The 22322-nt window shown below is 41.3% G+C and overlaps 1 protein-coding gene across 2 annotated transcripts in view; it reads right to left on the reverse strand.

The window, feature by feature from the left end:
* Nucleotides 1–7180, reverse strand: part of PRKCE (protein kinase C epsilon) — a 295529-nt gene extending 288349 nt beyond the window's left edge. The window contains exon 1 of one of the 2 annotated variants that reach the window (XM_068676665.1): nucleotides 5916–7179. In XM_068676665.1, the coding sequence (XP_068532766.1) occupies nucleotides 5916–6263 (348 nt within the window). In that variant the 5' untranslated portion in view covers nucleotides 6264–7179. Of the gene's footprint in view, nucleotides 1–5915 lie in introns of both variants that reach the window. The other variant, XM_068676666.1, reaches the window with a different exon arrangement.
* Nucleotides 7181–22322: the final 15142 nt, after the last annotated feature.

The raw sequence follows: 22322 nt of genomic DNA on the forward strand, positions 1-22322 counted from the left end.
AACTATTCATAATCCTCCTCCAGGTTTTTCTCTTTGCTTCATCTCTCCATTTCCCCACGTTGCCCTTTCCCTCTCCCTGCAGCAGTAGCTGCGGAGGCAGCTTTTTCCCCCTCTATGGCTCCTCAGCAGGCTGGGAAGTACTGCAGGTGAGCAGGAGCTGCTGCTAGGAGAGAACATTTCTAGCAGGGAGTAGGAGTAGCCTTGTGCAGCTGCAGAAAGGGATTGATACGAGGGAGTGGGTGAGCTGCGTGGCGACTGTACCATATCCCCAGCAGAGAGGGAAAAGAGGAGGCACAGGAGGGAGACAGGCCGGGGGAGAAGGCGAGGAAGCCCCTCCCTGTGCAAAGTGCTTTCCAAAATCTCCCATCTCCTCTTCTCAACCACCCACCCTCACAATTACACGAGTCCCTGCAAAGCCCTGCCGCTCCCTGCTAACTCCCATGCTCACCCCCCAGGCCTAACATATACCTTGCCCAGTGACAGCCTTGTAACACAGAAATCCATCAAATGGGACAGCAATTTCCCTTCCATTTCAACAAATACTCTTCTGATAACAATGCTTTTCAGCAGCTCACAAACTGCAGTTTAGATGAGATGTAAAGCTTTCACAAGCTGCATCCTAGGCCTTTCAACACCATCAGCACAGATGACTTCAGCTGGTAGATGAAAATAAAAATGAAAATACGCAACAGTCACACTCTGTTAGCCCAACAACAACCTTCAACAGTGTAAGGAGCAAGCAGAGGTTCACATGCTGGCTGACCTGCGACAAAATATCACCACTCTGCTCTCTGCCCCCCAGCTATAGCAGATCAAGTACTGACAAAAACGGGTGCCGCTTCAGCAAAAGAAAACGCAGAAGGCTATTAAGCAAACAAACAACCCCCCAAACACACTCTTATAAGCCCTTAACCAGTCTTCCCAGTTAATTCAGACAGGAGGAGCTGGAAGGAGATGGTTTATTTCCCAAGTAAATGGACAGCTCACAGGACTGAGCACTCAAGCGTGTTTTAATCCTTCCCCTGCTACTGCCCTCCTTCTCAATTCCTGAAACAGAAGAAAAAATACTGACATTTTCCTAAGGTGCTTTTGGATTTTCTAATGCATGGCATGCTTGTTACTGTTATTGCCAGCCATTTCAAAGGCAGGAGCTGTCGTCTATATTCTGCCTTGCATCTGCTCCTTACGTCAAACACCTCTGACGAGAGGTCAGCACCACCACATTCAGTGCTGCATTATCCTGGGTGCCTAACCTTAAGGGCTGCAGCTTGGAGACCTGGGACACAGTATCTCCAACAGGAAAATTTCATCAATGGTATGCTGTAAGCATGATGCAAAAACACGTACCTCAACAGCTCAATGAGTATGTAAAGCTGTGCATTTTCCCCATTTCATTTCCCCTAACTCGTCATCAAATTGTTATTGAGATGTAAAATTAATTCATAATAAACTTGCTGTATGCAAGTGGCACAGCTGCATGACTAACTTCACATTAATAAAATGGAAATATATGAAAGAATGTTTTTTAAAGTACGTTTGAAAAGATCTTAAGAATCAGCACTGAACGAAAACAAAACTAGAATGGCAGACATTTAAGACTGGCAAAGAAAATATCACTGAAATCTGTGTTTTAATTCTTTCCTGACAGCATTAGGGATTTCTTTAAGACAGCAGAAAACTAAACTTGTTTCATTAACCTAAATATAGCTGTAAAATATTTTCAGTGGAAATAAAGGCTTTTCTTGATAAATGTTGTGATGTTCCGACTGATTCAGTAAGTTCTGCTACTCAGCCTACAGAAGGATTTCTTAGGACGACTCAATAGGTTTTCTCGTGCACAGTCAGGCTAATGGCAAAGACCCTTAGATGGAGTCCTTGGCATTGGTCCAGTTACACTGATTTCATCTATCGTCAACTCTGAAAAGTGGACATGAACTCAGAACCCATATTACCAATCATCCAAACACATAAACATCGATCGTTCTAATTCACAAAGGTATAACCACAAGGCTAAATGTTAAAGGAATTTTCCTTCCCGATTTAAATTCTACTGATAAAAGCGTAGCTCTATCACCAACTCAGCTGCAACATTTACATACGCCAAATGTAAGAAAACCAGATAAAGACATGCTTCGTTATTACGTGAATCACCAAACCCAAAAGATATAGCTAAAGCTTGCAAGTTAAGCTAGGCTTCTTTTTCAGTGAGAACTTTCAGGTTGCTTATCGTTCTGCATTTCGCATTTACCAAAATGTAAGTTCACCAACATCCTCTTGAAAATGCTTTGTGCCATTCTGTATAATGTTTCATTGGTTTACAGAAGCATCTGTAATCCAAAGCTCTCTTTAAAACTGCAGTGTAGCCATTACTAAAAGATCTGCAAAACTGACACTTTGACTGTGCTATGTCTGTATTGATGCACCACTGGAAAAGCAGCCATCTTTTTAATTGTCACTATACCTTTTTTAGAAAGCAAAACATTTTTTTATTATTATTATTGATCTTCCTTTAAAAAAAAATTAAAAATCCCTGTATTTTGTTTAAAAGCTTCCATCTGGTAAAATATGAACAACTGTGTTAGGCCAGAACTTCCATCTTTCTGCATATATATGTTCAGGGAGTACACATACCGTAAGGTTAAAAATCATTTTTGCAACTGCTGAATACTCTGCAGACAAAAGAAACCAGAATTTTGCACATTTATCTTACTCGTCCTAACACAATAGACGCTATCATGATTTCAAGCTTTGTACTTGTTTATCATTAGTGTTTCCACTGTAACCATGGCATCAGTATATAGCACAGGCTTAACAGTGAGAAAAATACCCAGTATTTTCCTAAAAAACTCATCTCTTAGAAAATAAGAGACTTACAGCACACACACAAGCAAGAAGTAAAATATACTTAGAATAATCAAAGTAGGTAAGCTGGCTAAAGAGAGGAATAGTTTAATTTTAGGGGGAAAAAAAAGAACCAAAACATTATTTCTCTACAAGCCCTTTTTTCATTTTGGACTTCTGACAAGAACCTAGAAATATGTTACGGGATAAGTCACATAACCTTGAGCCTGGTGCAGATATTATAAAACAAATACTGAATTTTCCTTCCAAAAATGCATGCAGTATTATACGATACTGAATGCATTAAAGCTATTAATATACTGACAAGAGCTGTTCTCAGCATACGAGCTTTTTCTCAAAGCTATTTAAATAGTGACAGTCCAATCCTGAAAGAACTGTTGCATCATTCTGAAGGTAAAAAGGGGCAGCAATGCAACTACATTGAATATACCCAACAAGTACATGGTTCCCCATTCCAACTTTTGGGACTCCTTGAAGGGATGCCCTCAGAATGGCATAAAAATGCTTTATAGTCTCCAGAAGTGTTTCTTAGGTTGCAATTAATATTTTAGGCAAGGAGGAATGAGCTCCTGTGATAGCTGCTTTTAATTTGCTTGCTATAAAGTTGAGGAAGAGTACTAGAAAAATATCTAGCTTAAATGCCAAGAGTGAAATGAAGGAATTAGCCCTCTTATTAAACAGAACAAACTGACTGTGATGTGCCCAGTCTTAGTCTTATGTTGGTTTAGGCCATGTGCATTTTCCTCATCCTGTGAAAGCCATTCAACTACTTCATTTCAGAGAAGACTTCTTTTTTTTTTTGCAAGTTCTCATACAGACTCTAGACACTGATGAAGATACCAATAAATCTATGTGCTTCACTATACACCCCACAGAGATGCTATGGCCACAGGCCTTGATTTAACTCAGTGAAATCAGATGAAAAAAACAATGTGATTTTGTAAACGCCAGTTCTCTGAGGGTCCCTACCTATTAGCAATACAATAAACACAGTCAGTATTACAACAACAATGACGTATTCAGTAAAATGGAAGATTTGGGAAAATGTAAAGAACAATCCCATACACGCCTGCCCCCCAACTCCAACTGTGATCGGGTGGTGTTCTCTGTGCATTATATGCACTGCACAAACACAGTCCACACTATGGAGACTTACAGCACACACACAAGCAAGAAGTAAATGATGCTTCAGAAACCGTATTACAATGAGCTAACCAATTAGGACCCAGAGCCATCTACTCAACTCTGTCACATCAACAGACAACAACTGTAGTCACTCCCTTGTCTCCTCCCACCCAGTAAATGCTGGACAGCAATGAATCCTGGTGCAATAAAATACAGCATTTATCTGATTCAGCTATGTAGTTCCTCTCCCAGACGGTGTTTACAGAGGGCCTCAATCTGTTAAATTCCACTATTTATCTAGGGAACATGTTTGGACGTTTGAGTTCACCTTAAAAATCACAGTCAGGATGTACCCTCACACACCAGCCCACCAAAAATCAAACTTGTCATCTGTAACCTGCAAGGTCCTTCCAGATCTGGCAACAAACTCTGAACGTGTACCATACACAGAAAGCACATACGTAATTATTCCTTCACTAAAAATCTGTGATGACATCCTCATCCCATTGGCCTCAAAGCCGAAGCACCCACTGTTTACAGAAGGACCACTACTTGATTATCATTCAATCCAGGTAAAAGACATCTGCAATACTGCTGCATTTGTCTTTTCCTGATTTGGCATTTTTTTCGTTGCTTATCGCCCAGTTTTACAATCCAAGCTTACTAACATGTAGCTTGTATTGAGCGTCAGAATAATCTAGATCTTAATTGTCACAATGTAACATACATAGAAGAAGTGGGCAGTATTTTAAAGTTGTAAACATTAAAGTTGTAACAGTAAAGTTATTCAGCTCTTAATCAGCATAAATAGAGCACAATTCTTTCACGCCTTTCCATTGTTCTGATATCTCTTTCTAGCACTGCTTTAAGTAAAGAAGCTCCAAAGGATACATGAAACTCTGAGCTGTTAACTCTTGCTGTTTTCACTTTGGTCCTGGGTTCTTTGTTTGCCAACAAAACGTTCCCCTGCCTAGTATCTTTGACCATAATAAATAAACACGAAAAGATGAGCATAAACGTTTCAGACGGCTGGTCAAGCAGGGCACGTTTAAAAATCAGAAGACAGCTAACATCATTCTATTGCACGTCTCATATAAAGAATACACCATTTAACTGTTTAACTGCAGAAATGTGCATATTCATGTTTCCCGTGCTTCTTTTTGTTTTATTTTCCAGTGTTAAATCACTGTACCTGAGGCTGTCAGACCAAGGATTTTCCAGCTTTTTTGCACCCCCACCGAGGCATATTAGCCTCTGGGTCTTTAAGATGCAGCAGAAGCTGTTAAACACATTGTGCATGCAGGCAGCAGAATTTGCCTGGTTGGGGCCAAAATCCACCAGAACCCTTTTATCAATTTCAGGCATTTGAAGAAGCACTGCATTAGGTCTATGCACAAAGGTCCAGACCATCTAGGGGAAGAACGAGCATCAGCATCGATGCAGTCAGCTTTCAAGTGATACGAGGACCCCAAAGCATCTCGGATCAGAGGTCAGACCTGCATTTTTAAGGCTTGTCATGACCTCGTCACGGCTTCATCAGTTCACACCAAAGCGAAGAACTCAGTCTAAGAGCTGGCTCTGGGTTTTGCAGTGATGCTCTGTATGGATGTATCTGGCCGGCGGGTTTCAAACACAATAAGACAACAGGACTTGTGTTTATGTAACATAATTTCAGAACCTGAAGTGGTAATTACACATCTCTTACTTAGATGCACCCTATTTTTCTTTCTTCCCGTGTCTGTGGACCACATGCATCAGACACACAGTAACCATGACTATCTCAGTATAACAAAGCATGGAAATAATGAAAAGCCTCCAGAGCTATTACATGCCCTTGGCAACCTAGCTCTGCAATACAGATGTTGCACCCAGAGCGGTGCCACTGCACATCATGTGCACACGTCCGTACCTGCGGCGCGAACACTCACCCAGTCCTCAAAGTGGCGGCTCCCGTTCTGCAGCAAGTCCTCAAACTGGATAGTGCAGTTAGCTACAAAATCGTCGTACCCGATGGGGGCATCGTGGAAAACAGCCATCTCTATCTTCCTGCCGTTGCAAACGTCGGTGACAAATTCGTCGTTCCAAGCGGGACTGTTGGTCTTCTGCTTGGTGGAGGTCTGCCCGATCCTGGAGTCGTCCACATTGAGGGCTATGTAAGGGTCCAGCAGAAAGGTCTGTGGCCTGGGACCCACCGCATGCCTCAGCGACCACGCCGTGGGTTTCAGATTCACCGCCTCGCAGATCTTGATTTTCAGCAAGCCATTGAAAACCACCATGGCTGGACGGCTGCACTTTTCCTGGGATCAAGCACTCGCACAACGCGCTCGCACAGAGAGGGAGGGAAGGAGGGAGGGAGGGAAGGAGGGAAGGAGGGAGGGAAGGAGAGAAGGAGGGAGGCAGGGAAGGAGGTCTCGCCAATAAATAGGGGGGCAGGTCTGAGGGGGGGAGCGGGACGCAGCGCGGCTCCGACCCTCGCCGTGCCGCTACCTCTGGTTATTTAGCCTTTGCTCTTGCGACACCCAGTGAATGCATTTATTTTCTCGCCCGTGTTTCTAACGGAAAACAAGGGAGGGGGGCCGCAGGGGAGGGGGAGGCGCCGGCGGCTGCACAAACCCCCCGAAAAGCCGGGCAGGGCAGAGCCGGGGGGCGAGCGAAAGCCTCCTCCCTCCTCCTAGACCATAATCCCGGCTCGGGCCGTGCGAGGGAGGCAGCGCCGCGACCCGAGGCTCCCGCACACGCCAGCCCTGCCCCGGGGCAGCCCCGCAGCGCTCCGCACACACACACACACAGCCACACACACACACACACGCACAGAGACACCCGCACGAGTCACCGGCCGCCCCCCCAGCCCTGCCTACGGCTCAGCCTCCGCTCAGCAGCAGCAGCAGCAGCAGCAGCAGCAGCAGCCATCCACCCGGGGACCTTCCATCCGCGCCGCAGCCCGCAGCAGCAGCAGCAGCGGCGGCGGCAGCAGCCCCCGCGCCTCCTCCTCCTCCTCGTCCTCCGCCAAGGCCGGGGACCCAGCGCGGCCACCCCCGCGCATGGGGCGCGGAGAGGAGCGGAGCGGAGCGGAGCGGGGCTCGGCGGGCTCCGGCTGGGCGGCCGCCGCCCTGGCGATGGGCAGAGCCGCCGCCTCCTTCCCTCCCTCCCTCCCTCCGTCCTTCCCTCCCCGCCTCCCGCCGCCGCTCCGCCGCTCGCTCCCGTGCAGGAAATGCGCAAAAGACGTCAGTGTGCGAGCGGAGTGTGTGTGTGTGTGTGCGTGTGTGTGTGTGTGTGTGTGTGTAAGTGAGTGAGTGTGCGTGAGTGTGAGTGTGCCAGCGGCTGGGCGCCCAAAGTTTGGCTGGCTGGGGTCGGGGGGGGGGGGGAGAGCAGCGCAGCCCGCGGGAGGCCCCCGGCTGCGCCCGCCTTTCCTCAGCCCTCGTCTTCCTCCGGGCTGGCCTCCGCGCACTTTTTTTTTTATTATTATTATTTTTATTATCATTTATTATCGTTTACAGCTTTGTTACGGTCGCCGCTGTCGTTGTATTTCCTTCCCTCGTCCCCCTCACGGGATAAAAGTGGCGTAGGAAGAAAAAAAAAAAACACAACACACACACACAAACCATCCCCGACCGCCTTCCTCCCCAGCCCCTCAGGTTTTATTCAAGCACCCGACCGCCCCTCTCCTCCTCCTCCTCCTCCTCCTCCTCCTCCTCCTCCTCCTCCTCCTTCCTCCCCCTCCTTCCTCCCCGCCTCGCTGCTCCCCGCGGGTTTTCCGCCCGCCCCCGGCCGGGCCCTGCCTCCCCTCTCCCTCACAGCGCCGCCCTCCGGCGGCCTCCCCGCCGCGCCCCGGCCCCGACCCCCGCCGCTCCGGCCCCTCACGGCCCCGCTTCCTCAGCGGGGCCCGGCGGCAGGCAGCGGCTCCCCCGCCGGGGAAGCGGCCTCGCAGCGCCCGGGACGAGGCCGGGAGGCGCCGTCGGGAGGTGGCGGCCCGGCACGGCCCGGCCCGGCCCGGCCCGGCGGGGCTGCGGGTCACCTGCCTTCCCCCCGCCCCGGCGCTTCCCCCGCAGGAATCGTCGCTGCTGGGTGTGGGAGATGCTGAAAGGAGCCCGGGGGGGGTCTTGTAAAAGGGTGTATGTGCCTCGTTATCGAGCTTATCGCGTAAGATTTCAGTCATGTTCATCGCCATGGTGCTGACAACTGCAGGGAATAACCAGGAAACTACAGCTCTCCCCTCCCCTGCACAAACGTGCATAGACGTGGGCTCCAGTTGGTTTCCTCTAGTGAAAAAAATATCGCTGCCTTGTTTATTTTTAGTTACTGATCTTGCCAGCTTTTTTTGTGAGAAAGTCATCAGGATGGACGTAGCCCTCGCACGGTCTTTGAATGCACTTTCGTATCAGAATGAAAATCCAGGGCCAGCTCTGCTATGCAAGGGGTGCATCGGCAGTTCAGGCGAGGTGAGAAGCAGCAGCCTGCTGCCAGGATGCGCTCAGGTGAGGACACAAAGGGTTAGCACCGAGTCCTGGCTCTGGACCTGGCATTCCTGAGCGGAAAGCAAAGGTGAAGTAATTACGGATTTCTGCAAGTAATGGCTCAGGAGGCAGGCGTTTTATTTGGAGCTGAAGAAATAGCTCCTGTATCTGTGCTTCCACAGTAGTTTCCAGGTAGAAGATACGGTACTAATGAAGCCTAAGGGTCATGAGAGCATTCACGTTAATGGAAGAAAGCCTTTTTGTGCCTATTGCCACTTAATCTACTAGTAAAAGCAGAAGTACAGGAAAATCTCCATGTTCATTATCATCTTGACAATCCCTGAGTACAATCGTTTGATACAAAGCTGTGATATGGAGCCAATTACAGGAACTGTCTTCCTTCACAATTCAGCCTTTCCTGGGCTCACAGCAGCTGCGGTTCATCTATCACGTTACTGCTCTAAAGGATTGTATCCACAGGCCCCCCAGAAATACAAGAATCACCCACTCCTTCCCTCCACCATTCACAACCTGGCATATATCTACTATATATTGAGCTATATGCTCTTAATTTTAATGTGTGAGAAACAACACACGCTGTAATTAAATATTTCCTCTGGATGTATTTGTGTTGGTTCTGAATAATGGCAATCTAAACAATGTGCTCGGTTTTCTTAGCTATTGGAAAATACAGAAGCTGAACTGATACACTGTTTAATTTTGTTCTGTTTATTTTTAAAAGACCTACAACTATGTATATTTTGAATGCCCAAGGTAAGATTTAGGTAAACACAGTCTCCATGGTGAGTTTAATAACCTAACATCTCTGTAAGATCACACATGCATATTGCAAGTCTGAATAAATCAGACTATTAATACAATATACAAAGTAATATTAATAAATCTTATATTTGCTTAATTACATCTGTAATCTACTGCATACACAACTAGGCCCTACTGTTTAATTTAACCCATCTACTCTTTTCCGTGCACTGAAACAAGCTAAGGTTTGATTTCACATGACATTTTTTGTAAGACTGCCTGCATGAATATGGATTTGCAAACACACTTAGGATCATACCATTCCATCCTTACACTGGCTAGGAAAATACATGTACCTTACACCATTTTAATTTTTAAATGTACATATGTATATATTAAAAAAAAATAATGAGAAAACTTCTATATGTTGTGTAAACTTTTACACTAAGAAGTTATTAATTTACCAAAAGAACTGAGAACAATATTTTTAAAATCCAGTAATTCAGGTACAGTGAACAAAGTTACGATACTTCCCGCAAAGGTCATGAGAAAAATTGGCCCAGCGGTCTCAAAAATTCTAAGTAACAGACAACAAAGGTATTCCAACTGTAGGTAATGTTTTCCACTTGAAAGATATTTCAGGATTTGTTACTTGGTTTTATTTTCTGTCCTCTTGTAGGTTCGAAGAATTTGGTTCTTCAAGAAGTGAAGAACAAATGCTATTCCTTCTACTTATCACAGGGGGTAAGGACAACAAGGTAAAGCACGTGCAATAATTCTGCTGCAGAAAGGCAATAAAAAGCACTCTACCTGCATTTCTTTATTCTATTGCAAAGGCTACAGCAGAGTGGTAAACTATGCATTGTAGTTTATTCGTACTTTTGGTAATCTTCATAGCTGTTGCCGCATTTTTTATTTATTTATTTGTTTTTGTTAAGGATCTAGAAGCTGGCTACAGGTCACCTACAATCAGGACCAGTTAAGGAAATCCATCTGCTTCCCAGAAGTAACATTTGCCTCTGCTCAGCACTCTCTGCTTGTGAGATCAAAATGCACCTAGATTTATGTTAGGCCTGCTCACAGCCTACACAGCTCACCAGCAGCACTGACTGCAGGTTGTGTTTTGATTTTTTGTTAATATCATTCCAGTCCAGGCAATTACTTGACAGGCAACTGTTTTTTCAGGATGTGTTGCCAAGTTGTAAGAAAAAGACCCTGAAGAAATGGTAAAAGCAGTTTGTTATGCATCAGTACCTAATACCATTCTTAATTTAGGAAAGACTTGTAGCAGATAGCAAAGCTGGAAACAACAGCATGCGGTCAGCTACAAACATCCTTTTTCAATATCTGCTTTTACTCCTTCAAACTCCTTCAAGTCTCTGCCTTCTCTGTTTCATTTACAGTGGCAGTGAAATGGAGGGAACGAGTAAGCTGTAGGCAGCTTGTTACCTTGAGTCAGCCCCTGACCTTTCCATGGCCTACGAATCCTACAGAGCTCTGTAGAGAAACAGCACTATCTGGTGGAGGGAGTCTGTAAAGTCCTGTCAGGAATGGGCTGTACACAGAGCCACTATTGCAAATGCTTCGATGGTGTTCTTGCCCAAAGTTGATAAATAGTTCTGTGGTTTCAAGAGGATTCTTTTTTCTACAGTCCAAACGGAAGAGGAATATATCTCGCTTAGTCTTTATGAAATTGATGCTTATTTCAGTTTCTAGTGCTTTCATGAAGAACCTTTTCACCCTTTGAGAAATGTCAGTGTATTTTCTGAACTTTCCAAGTACAGCAATATGAAAGAATGAGAGGAGATTTTGTTTTCTTTTAATGCTAAAAGGAGCATCATTTCTTAAAGTTGTACTAAATAGTTACAAGCAGAATAAAATCAGGCTTGCATGCAAGGAAAGATTTTCAAAAACATATTTATATCAAAAATGAAACAAAAGACAGAACTGAAGTTATAAACCTGGTGAAATTTTGTCTCTGAATCCACGGTAAACACATTCAAAGCATCATGTATGTGAAGATGTGCATAAGTATTACTATGTCCACTGAATTACTCTGAATTTAATGGATATACTTACGCAAGTGAAATAGTTGAGTGTTAGTGGGATTAGTCCCTTCATGGAAAGAAATCACTCCAATCAAAGTCTGCTGGCAAATGCTGAATATCATTAAAAGTCAAATGATTATTTAGATATCTATTTTTTGTCATGCAGTTATGGAAAAAGGCATCCTCAAGAGCATTTTTGCTCTTGACATGCTGCAGATAATCTTTAGGGTATACCAACAACTAATTCACCTTTTCTAAAGATGAAGAAAAGATCCAGTCTCACTGAGCTTGGTTCAGCTTTCAGCTCCATTCCAACCTCTTTCCTTGTGTCCAGCCAATTTCCTGGTAATTTATTCTTCACTTGCAAAGCATGTACCTGAGGAAGTTACTTAAGGCACTCCTAGTGCTCTCTGTGAAATGTCTTAGCAAAAGAGCTTTTCAGCGTGTGATTAATGCTCTCCAACTCTCTCTAGTTTAATTATACTTTTGGTACTTTTCCCAACCACTTTTAAAAGAACATACTAAATTCTGCCTCAATTTCTTAGCTTTCATTGGGAATACATGTAAGTCTTTCAAAATATATCTGCATTGCGACTGATACAGGATTGTGGGATTTGCAGTGTTAAGTTACCTAGTTCTGGCAGATGTAGTGACTTCAGCACAGTGGCTACCAGTCAGCCTGAATTTAGGTATGTACCTGGTTTGCTAGCCAAGACTGAAACCTATGATATCACACCCTTCTAGCAGTTCTTATCTGAGCTAGATAGATTAGAGCCAGCTTGGGCATATCTGCATGTGTTACAAAAACATACCTCCAGTTGCAGAACATATGCTTAGGTCACATCTAGACTAGAGACTTCTGGCTCACCTCATCGGGGCTGTAGAGCAGTTTGATCCTAAACAAACACAGCTGTGCCAAGGACTCTCACCATTATGATTTTATTATATATACATGTATACTTTTTTTTTTTTTTTTTTTAAATTGTGATTTTATTATACTTGTATAAAAAGCTTTAGCACTCTAACAGCTCTCTGGTAAAATGCAGTGGTATTTCAGTATTGGAAATGTAGCCCAAATATATAAATAGGCTTCCACTTGGTCTAGTACATATATCTTCTCAGCCTTCACATACATAGCTTTCCTTGTTGGCAGCATTTGCTGTGGGCTTGCAGTTCACAGGATTGTTGCTATTCTAGACATGGAGTTGATGTAGAAACTTGTGAAGGGTAAAACCCAGATGTGATTTCTTCTTAGTTTATCATCTTGAGAATTTACAGCAGGTTTCTTGAGCAGGGAAAGTTGCAGGATACAAGTGCTCTGACATTGCTCTGGACTATAATAGGAACTTGTTGATATTCAGACACAGTAGGATTGTCTTTGCTTGGAATAACTTTGGGACAGAGGGACAAGGAGTTGCACCACCTTGCAGAGAATTCTAGAAAGGATCAGGATGTGAGAGAGACCCTCTTGTCTTAAATCAGCCCCTCTAAATGTATCAGGTGAGCCTTGGATGAAATGTTTTTCTAAAGGTACAGCTCATTCTCTGCACCAGGGCCAGAAGAGAAAAGCAACATGAACTTCAGCCTTATCTGTCCAGGCAACTTTTCCTGTTGCTTTCTTGAGCAGCACACAGAAAAAGAAAAAAAAAGAAAAAAAGGGGGAAAAAAAAGAAAAAGAAAACAGAAAAATCCAGTATACATGCTGCTTGAAGGAATATTTCTGTGTCATAAAAACAAATGAATAAACAAGTGAAAACCACCATGAGAGTAAGTAGGGTAAAAAATGGGGTCTTTTCATTCCTTTCCTCTGCCAGCTAAGCAATTTCAGGTGAGGAGGAGCATGGCCTGTAGCTAAATGCAATCACTCTCGTCATAGGAAAGTTAGTCCTCAGGTCACACCACTTGTCACAGCCCCCCAACACAAGTCTAGACACAAACTGTGCTTTGGGATTGGTTGTCATTTATCCATATCCCTGTTGGTTTCTGCTCTTTTTATTTCTATCTGTAGAGTACTACAGTTCCTACTGGAAACTGTTCCACATTTGAGGTAGACTTCACAAAAACAAAACTCTCTGAGTGAATTTGAGTGTTTTTGCCTCCAGGAAATGCAATTTTCTCTCTGATTTCCTCATACAGTACATGAGTGCAAACTAGAAAACATACTTTAGGATAGAGAAGAACAGGCTGAAAGGCCTATTGTTCTGCTAAAGTGGATAAAGACAGCAGCTCATACAAAACTAGATGCAGGTGTTCCATCTACCTTGTAAAATGTTAATGTGTTTGAGTTATGTTTGTGGGCAGACTCTATCTAATGCCAAGAACACAAATGTTGTACTGGAAAAGCACCATTAACTACAATGGGGAAACAATAGATCTACAGCGATGTAATCAAGATCAGAATCTGGAATGAGTGGTCTGCACTGGAAGTTCTGCAAGTTTTAACTTTGGTACTTCTGGAGGTCTGCTAGGGCATTTGCTCTGCAGTCAAAGGAAACAGTCATTTAAAGATTATTTTGAACTAATATTCAGTGTGAGCACACCAGAAGAAATTTCAAAAATAAGGGAAACTCTGAGTCAGAGCAACTTGATATTTGCTCTTGATTTGGCCCTTACACAATGTAGTAAGGTCCCTGAGAACAGTGGCAGGGTATATGGACTTTACTGAAGCATTGCTGAGATTCATCCTGCTATCCCCCAGAACCCTGTACCAGGTTTGGAGTCTCTGTCACTATTATGTGTGACACTCCAAGGCAAACTTACTTCACTGTTGATAAGTTGTAGCTGACTAATAAGTGTGCCCAAGCTATAACTACCATTACCAGCTTTTTTTTTTTTTAAATCCTATGACTTTAAATTATGCAACAGTTTAGTAATAGCAATATTACTATACAATAGCAAGTAAAAGCAAGAACTTGCTTTTCAAAATTAGGTACTATTACCACAGAGAAGAGGACTGAGAAAGAGAATGATTAAAGGGCTACATATTGGAAGTGCCTCTGAATTTTGAGTGTTTTAATTGCGAAATATCTGATGAGATATATTAGGTTTCTGAAGTAAAGTGGATAGTTTGAGCATTTAGTCCTAATTACCTGCTTAAAATCACATGTGAAGTCATTAACAGTCATTAATAAAATCCGTATCTCACAATTCCCACAGCCTTCCTCCAGCTTTTTCCCACGGTAGTACTCAAGAATTCACACTTTTTAAATTGATAATGCAAGGCATAATAAAGAAGTGATGTAATGATTTACATTATTTGGAGTATTGCCATTCAGGACATGTAGGACGTGCTGCGCTTTGTTTTCTGCCTTCCATCATTAACCAGTTACGATGCTGGCCAAAGCCTCAAAAGACCCAAACATATGTGTGTAACACTATACAACCTAGATGTCAGCATACAGGACTCTTCAGGAGACTTATTTCTGCACCTGTCTTTGGAGAACTGAAAAGTATCTAGCTACACGATTCCATAATATTGATTTCTTTTAAGTGTTTAAAACCAAGCTTAATTTCCTAGTATAGGTGACAGTTCTTTTAAGACATGGACAGTCCAGCAATGGTTATTGCTCTGACATACTGTTCATTACGGATGGAAGAAGTCAATGCTGGGAGAAAATGTTAAGGTGTGGACTGACAGAAAGATCTTTTCCCACATGCTGATGCCTAATGGGCCTCTAATGGCAAGCACGGAGCAGAAAACAGTTGAGCACTAAACTAACATGACTCGTGACTTCAGAGTTCACATACAGAATAAAGACATAAAGGATTACCTGGTCACAACTACCCCTCCTCAGTTTATGTTACTTTTCTTTCCTCTTTATGTTTGTGGGTGTGGCTGTGAGTTTGTCATACCCCATTTATTGTTCTGCATTCACGTGCCCAGAACATCTGTCCATCTGTCCATTTAAAAGCTTCATCTGTTTTTCTTAGCCTTTTCTGTACTGGGTTGCAGAAGCTCTCAGTAACAAAACTATTGTGAATAATTTCATCCTGCAGTGAAATCCCAGTTTCTCCTAATGCAGTCCAAGACAAGTCAAAAACAAAGGATGCGAACCTATGAAGCAGAACTTTTCTGGCAAGACAACACATGATCCACTTCCATCAAAGTAAACTGAGCCCAGGCAAAGCACAACAGATCTGAGTTAGTATTACATGGCTAGTAATTATACCTCTGGAACTTCATTAGCTTTCTATAAATCTTCCACCCTCAAAGCATCCTCTTGAATTTCATATTTTCATTTTGGGTTTTGATGGCTGTTCTATAAAGGCAAAGAAAATTTATATTTGATCCAATTAGAAAGCAGATTGTCTTCCGTATGAAAAATCAAGTAAGAGGGTGGCTTAATTTGGTTTGGTTCAATTTGATCTAAATATATTTAGAAACATGTCTAAATGTATCTATGTTTAGCAGATAACGTCTAAGAAATATTCTTTTGCTCTCTACCATAAATCATAAATATTTCAGCTTTTGGACATGGCAAACATTTGAGGACAAAACAAACAAACAAACAAACAAACAAAAAGAATACCACAGACTACAAATGTTCAGTATCTGAAACCAATCTGGCTCTCATTTGAAAATAATCTGCCATGGAATTTAAAGTTTAAAGAAAAAAAAAAGTTTTTTTTGTTGTTGTTTTGTTTAGTTTTTGTTTTATGGAAAGCAGAAGAGCAGATGTTCTAAAATAAACTTGTGAGAACTACTTACCTTAATCTAAATCTCATACAGTTACATCAGTTATTTCTTGCTATCTGAATTTAAACAAAATAATAGGGGGATATTTGTCCTAATGCTGCTGATGAAAATTCAAATAAATAATTAAATAACCCATTTAAATGAGTCAAATATATGGCTGATGACTTTCAACAAATCCAAGCTAGAACAAAATTGTCTGATTATTTCCAGATAGTCTGAATGTCAATTAAAGTGGTCAAATTAGTTTTGTTACAATGTTTCTTTGAAAAAAATATTAAATATTAATAAAAACATTGTGTATTTTTCTGTTCTGACTGTAACTGTCAAAGTAATTGGATGACAACATATGTCATGATCATAAAGGCATTTCTGTGAAGTGCTATCCACCAAAAATATTTTCCATCTCTAATATTATTATAACTGAAGGAGACCCTTGGGAGACCCTCAGTATCCCTGGTGTTAATATTCTGTCTGAGCCTAGGGAATGTGGTGTCCTTCATCCATCCTTGCTGGAAGTGGAAGAAAATCACTCCATCTAGAGGACTAGATGTGATGCTTAAAAAGTAGAATAGAGAAAATACTGTTGTTGCTGCTTCTGAATTACTCTACTTTTCTCCTAGGTACCGCAGTGCTCACAATACCTTGTTCTTTATAAAACAAAAAATGAACAGTTTATATTCATACAGATCAATTGCTGCTTCACTTTCATTTTCCCATATTTATTTGTTTTAATCTGTTTATGCTGATATTTACATATCTTTCTAACCCTTTCAAAGTAAGATTTCTGGTTTGTGCTCTTATGATCCACTCTTTGATTTTTTTTTACCCTATACGTAGCCAACATAGAAATGTTGCTACTTTATCAGATTAAATGTTTATTTATAAATTTAAGGAACACTGTTCCTTTACGTAATTCTTCCTACAACATTTAGAGGTAGCTTACACTTGCTCCAAAATACAGAAAGCTGCTATATAGAGTAGGGAGTAATATGGGAGAGAGGAGGAAAAGGGTGTAAGCAATCAGGTTAAAAACTGAAGTGTGGTTTTATATTTAGTAAGCATTTATTATCACGGAAACAGTATAATCAAAGTAGAACATCATCTTTGATTCTTAAACATTTTACCAAGTCTGCTGATGTTCTCATAACCTTATGTCTTCTGGACTGAAACTTGTCCAGCTTTTCCTGATTTATTTATTTTTTTTATATATATATAAAAGTTTGACTAATACCACTCCAAACATTTGAGTTATCTGTGTATTAATAACATAGCCTTTTTCAGATGTTTCAGTAGCATATTTTATGCCTGAATAGTTCAGTAATGTCAGAAGACAAAAACTTAGTGTTTTGTTGTTGTTGTATTTGGGTGTTTTTGTTTGTTTTTAATTTAGTTGGGATCTAAGAAATGCCAAATGTGGAAAAAATGAATACAATTATTTCAAAGTTGTAAGTGTTAAATGAGATATTTCCCTTAAAACTTTGCACAGGTTTTCATTTTTTATTTTTGTTTGTTTGTTTTGGTTTGGTTTGTTTGTTTGTTTACTTGTTTTTTATCACTCTAAAGGGACAGAAGCCAACAATGGCAGATGCCCATAGGTATCTAAATGTTATGGTTCTGGTAAATGGGGCTGTTGACAAGGTCATGAATTAAAGCTCCCATTGTACTTAGCACCTTTTAAAGTTATAGCACTTTACTGAAATACAGTGGATTTGAATACCTAACTTAAACGACCTCTAATTTGTGTTTTTGGAAAGAGTTCAGGTGTCTTCTGCTGACATGGAAGTTTAGGCCTCTACCCTACAACTGGATCTATGTGAATATCTATCAGGAAAACAGAAAAATAGAAGAGAGAGGGAGTTCAAATATTTCACGCCTGGGATTGTTTGAGTGAAAAAACCTCAATCTTATTTCATCCATTGGATTACTACTGTAACAGTTGAAGTCTTGCACTGAAACTTAATACTGTATTTTGGGAATACAAAGCTACTGGTGAAAGACAGCATTCAAGGTGTTTGAAGTTGTCAAGCTTTGACATAGTGCCTCTTGCCTTTTCCCATAACGTGGATGTTTCTCTTCTCTTCCTTATTAGTGGATCGCATGAAGTGGATGATAATATAATTATTGACATTACTAAGCTGTCTAAAATACCCTTTTTAGAGATCTTTTTCTAGCTTAGCAGGAAAGGGCTTATTTACTTCAAGAGACAATCAGTAGTCATATCACAGCTGTTTTGAAGCTATGAAGCTTTGTAGCAATGCATAAGCTCAGGTTAAAAGACATCTGTAACTTCAGCAAAATGCTTCAGAATAAAAAAAGGCATGTGGTACATAGGTGGTTTTCTGAACTGCTTCTCCACTTGATGTAAGTGAGGTCAGAGCCCTTCAGTTCAAGCTGAAGACAGGGAGATTAAAAGTAGTGAGTTACCACAGTGGGAGGGCACAAGTATTGCCAGGGAAAGGTACAAATCTGTCCCATCCTGAACAGGCAGGAAATGCAGGATTGATTACACTGTATGATTAAAGTTAAGCATGTTCCTGGGAACTCTCCTAGACAGGAATGCTTTCTAGAGTTGTCCTTCAAGCGCCTGTTAAAAGTAGCCATACCTTCCTGTGTTACAAAACACCTTCCCAAAGCTCTTGTGGGAGTGAAAGATTACATATACTTACATCAGTACCTCAAATCCCTGTGATAGCCTTTTTATGTGAAACTGGTGATCATACATATTAAATTGATTTTCACTAAATACAGTTGATCTGATGTAACGCTACCCAATAATAGCCTACCATCTAGTAAGTAACAATTTTAGCAGTTTGTAGTACTGGTAAGCTAGTACTTTGACCGTGCAACTTTCCCTAGACAGGTGAAAAGTGGTGCTGAAATAATGTTTCTACAGATGTGTGATCAGAATCAGAGCCCAGTCTGCATTTACTGCTGGTACTTACAGTGGGTGACAACATTTGAGTATTTATTGCATTGATATAAAATATATCATGAACCTAACAAATACTGTAACACTGCAAAATCTTTAGAATAAGGGCTACAAAATGAAATTTTAGGGGACCTGAGCTCTTTCTCTCCCGTTATCAACTGCTCAGTCTTCAATCCACCTGCTGTTTGTTAGACCTGTCTGTATGTGGTAGAGTGCAGCAGCCCAGGCCAATACAGGGGCATACTCCTCATTCAGGTCTCCAGAGCTATAGGGACATGAAACTTGGGCAGCTTAGATTCCTTTTTTTCTCTCTTCTCCACTGGAGCTATTGTCAGTTACCTCACCATGCCTCTGGGAGAGAAAAGGGAGGAAGAAATGAAAGATACACAGTAGTGGGGAAGAGGACAAACAGGGAGTAATGGGAGCATCCCATCTAGGGACATGGTTTAGTGGGTGACATTGGTGGTAGGGGAATGGTTGGACTGGATGATCCTGGAAGTTTTTTCCAATCTTAATGATTCTGTGATTCTATGATCTTTTACTAGTGTGTCTATTTACAGCTGGGATACTACTGGGATCACCCATCAGCAGTATTTATTACTGTTGTTACAGAAGCAACACCACTGAAGTATTGGTTGTTACTTGACGTTATTTTGTTTGACAACAAGTTGAGAACACAAACTTCTGCAAACTTCTTGGGGGACGGGGGACAGGAAAGGGGGAGGGGGGATATGACAGGGGACACAGGACAGGACTGATGTTGAATTACTGCAAACTTACTCAAATACAAAGAGACGAACAAGCTAATATGATTTTGTTTCCCATAGTGAACCTTTCTTGTTATCTTCTTTCTTGTCACACTACTGTCAAGTCTAATAGCATAGGCATCAACTTCTACTTTGAATTATCTTCAGAGTTTGTCTTGCTAATTTTTTCAGCAATAAGATCTTCAATCACAGCTTGTCCAAGATACAATTAAGCAACACCCTGCTTTCTGGGTTGTGACAGATGTATTCCTGCACCACTCCTGTTCATTCATAATGTTGTAAAGGTTTGTGTAGTCTGTTGCCTATAGCAAATACTTTTTGCTCTCATTTATTCCTGTTTGTGTAAACTCATATTGTTGATTTTCACACCTTCAGGTTCCTACACAGCCTATCCCAACTCTGCCTCACTATCTCTCCTTCCTAACAAGAAGTCAACACCCTTCTCTGACCACTGTCTTTTACAAGCAGGCAAAGTTTCTCTCTTACATTTTGATTCAAGTACGGTAGTGAATTTCTTACCTTGCCCTTATGCCTAGGAGACACCTGCCCAACTACCCACTGTGCTTCAGAACCCAAAACCCTCCTTTACTGTGACACTTGCAAATGTGCCAGTAGCCATCTGCTTTTTTTCTGCTGTTTGGCACACAGCTTGGTAGGATCCTGCTCCATCACAGCAGCTCCCAGTTGCTATGATAACATTAATAGTAACAACATTAATAGTATAAGGACTGAATCAGCAAAAGGTATTTCATAGGAATAGGCTTGTGTTCTTTCTGAAGGGTCCATATGCAAACAAAGCTTTGTCTCAATAATCACACATCAGAAAAGAAAAAAAACAAAACAAAAAAAAAAAAAAAACACAAGGTCTTTCAAACTCTTCTGAAGGTGCTCTGTATTTCTCATATGAGCTTGTTAAATCCCTATGAATAAAAGGTATAAAGGATGAGTAGGCTTTCTGGTTTTGGCAGAATTAGCAAACAAACCCTTCACTCTTTGTGGGCAATGATTCTTCTTCACTGAAAGGAAGAGATCACTGTAAAGCTACTTTCAGAGATATTTAACTAGTGCCTCTTCCTACTAGCAGCATGGTCTTCAAGTTATTTCATAACACTTTCCCTCTCAAGGATTGATCATGCATGTATTAAGATGCATCACTTCTAATCTTATCTGCTAGCAATTTACCTCACTTTCACTACTTATAATTGCCATTTTAAAGAGACTTTTTAAAGAGTGGGAGTTTCAAAATGATATTGTCTAAATAATACATCCAAATCTGTTGTTGGAAGAACACTTCATTTAGGAATGTGAGGAAGTATTATATGCCAAGTACATCCTAAATTAATTCTCAGGGCAATGCAGAACTATGACTGCAAAGTCATAGTGTGTATATGGGTGGGAGTCAGCAAATAGATGTGATGGAAGCTCAAAGTTTCTCTTTAACCTTGTAATGTGTTCACTGGTATTTTATTTACAGAAGCAATTACTTCTGTCTATATATAGTTAGTTACTGTAATAGTTACTTCACAAAAATAGCAACCAAGTTTTATGTGTCAACATTATCCATTCACTGGAATCCTTGGAACTTTTTGCCAGAGAATGAATGATCTGCTATGGTGCAGGATAAAAAAGACAAATGCAAGTAACAAACCTGCCCATTTTCTAGGCCCATTGTTCCTATCAAACAAAAATTGTTGCTGGATTGCTGTTTCTTGAACCTAACATCATTGCTTTAGATTTAGCAAGGATGAGGCATTAAATACGTTTATGTTACATCCAAAGTTTTGGCCTGGTGACAAAATCCTTTACAAACTTCAAACTGAACAGATTTTGTGACTGAATCGGCAAGACAGACTGCAATTATTTGAAAGAACAGTCACTAGCATTCCCAATAAAACCACTTTTGAAGTATTTTTAACAAAAATGAAGGCTGTCATACTAGTAAGAAGACTTACATGTGTTACAATCACAATCAGAAAGCAACCTCTGACTTCACAAAGGGAGAGACATGCCATGGTTTAGCATGGTCTTCTAATGGTAGCTGTTGGCTGCAGTCATCCATTTCAGAACTGCTGGATATAAAGGGAAATATATGTGTGTGTGTGTGTGTCTTCTGTATTCCCTTCAGCAAAGAGTTACATCCTTCTCAGTTCAGCCCTAGAACCAGGCTAATCAATCTCCAGCCACATCTCTGCCAAAGTGGACAGTGGAATTTCAGGCATGTGATAAAGGCCTTAAGTAACTTTTATTTTGATCTTTATGGTAATGTGGACTTGGACACATGCATAAAAGCTTCTTAAAATCTTCAGAACTTTAAAATACCAGCTTGCTTCTGAAGATGGGCAAGGAGGGGAAATGATGACTGAGAAATAAAGTTCTCTAAATGAGCACTTGTGTCATGGTATGTATTACTAAGAATACATTTTGACTATATACAAACTTTCTCATTTCAAAATTATCCACATATTGCTTCATAAGAACTGTGTAAGTATGTCTGTATAAACTATTCTGCCAATAAGTAACAGGCAAGAAGCAAACAGATACTGTTACTGTCAATGTGCTGGAACTGCTCAAAATTTTTCTGACAGGAGTTTTCCTGTAAAATCTGCAGTTACTAAAATCCAAGACTCTTCTGTGCTAACATCTGAGCATCTCATGGTCATTATTTACTCTCATACACCC

Source organism: Anas acuta, chromosome 3 (genome assembly GCF_963932015.1).
Source record: "Anas acuta chromosome 3, bAnaAcu1.1, whole genome shotgun sequence".
Lineage (NCBI taxonomy): Eukaryota > Metazoa > Chordata > Aves > Anseriformes > Anatidae > Anas > Anas acuta.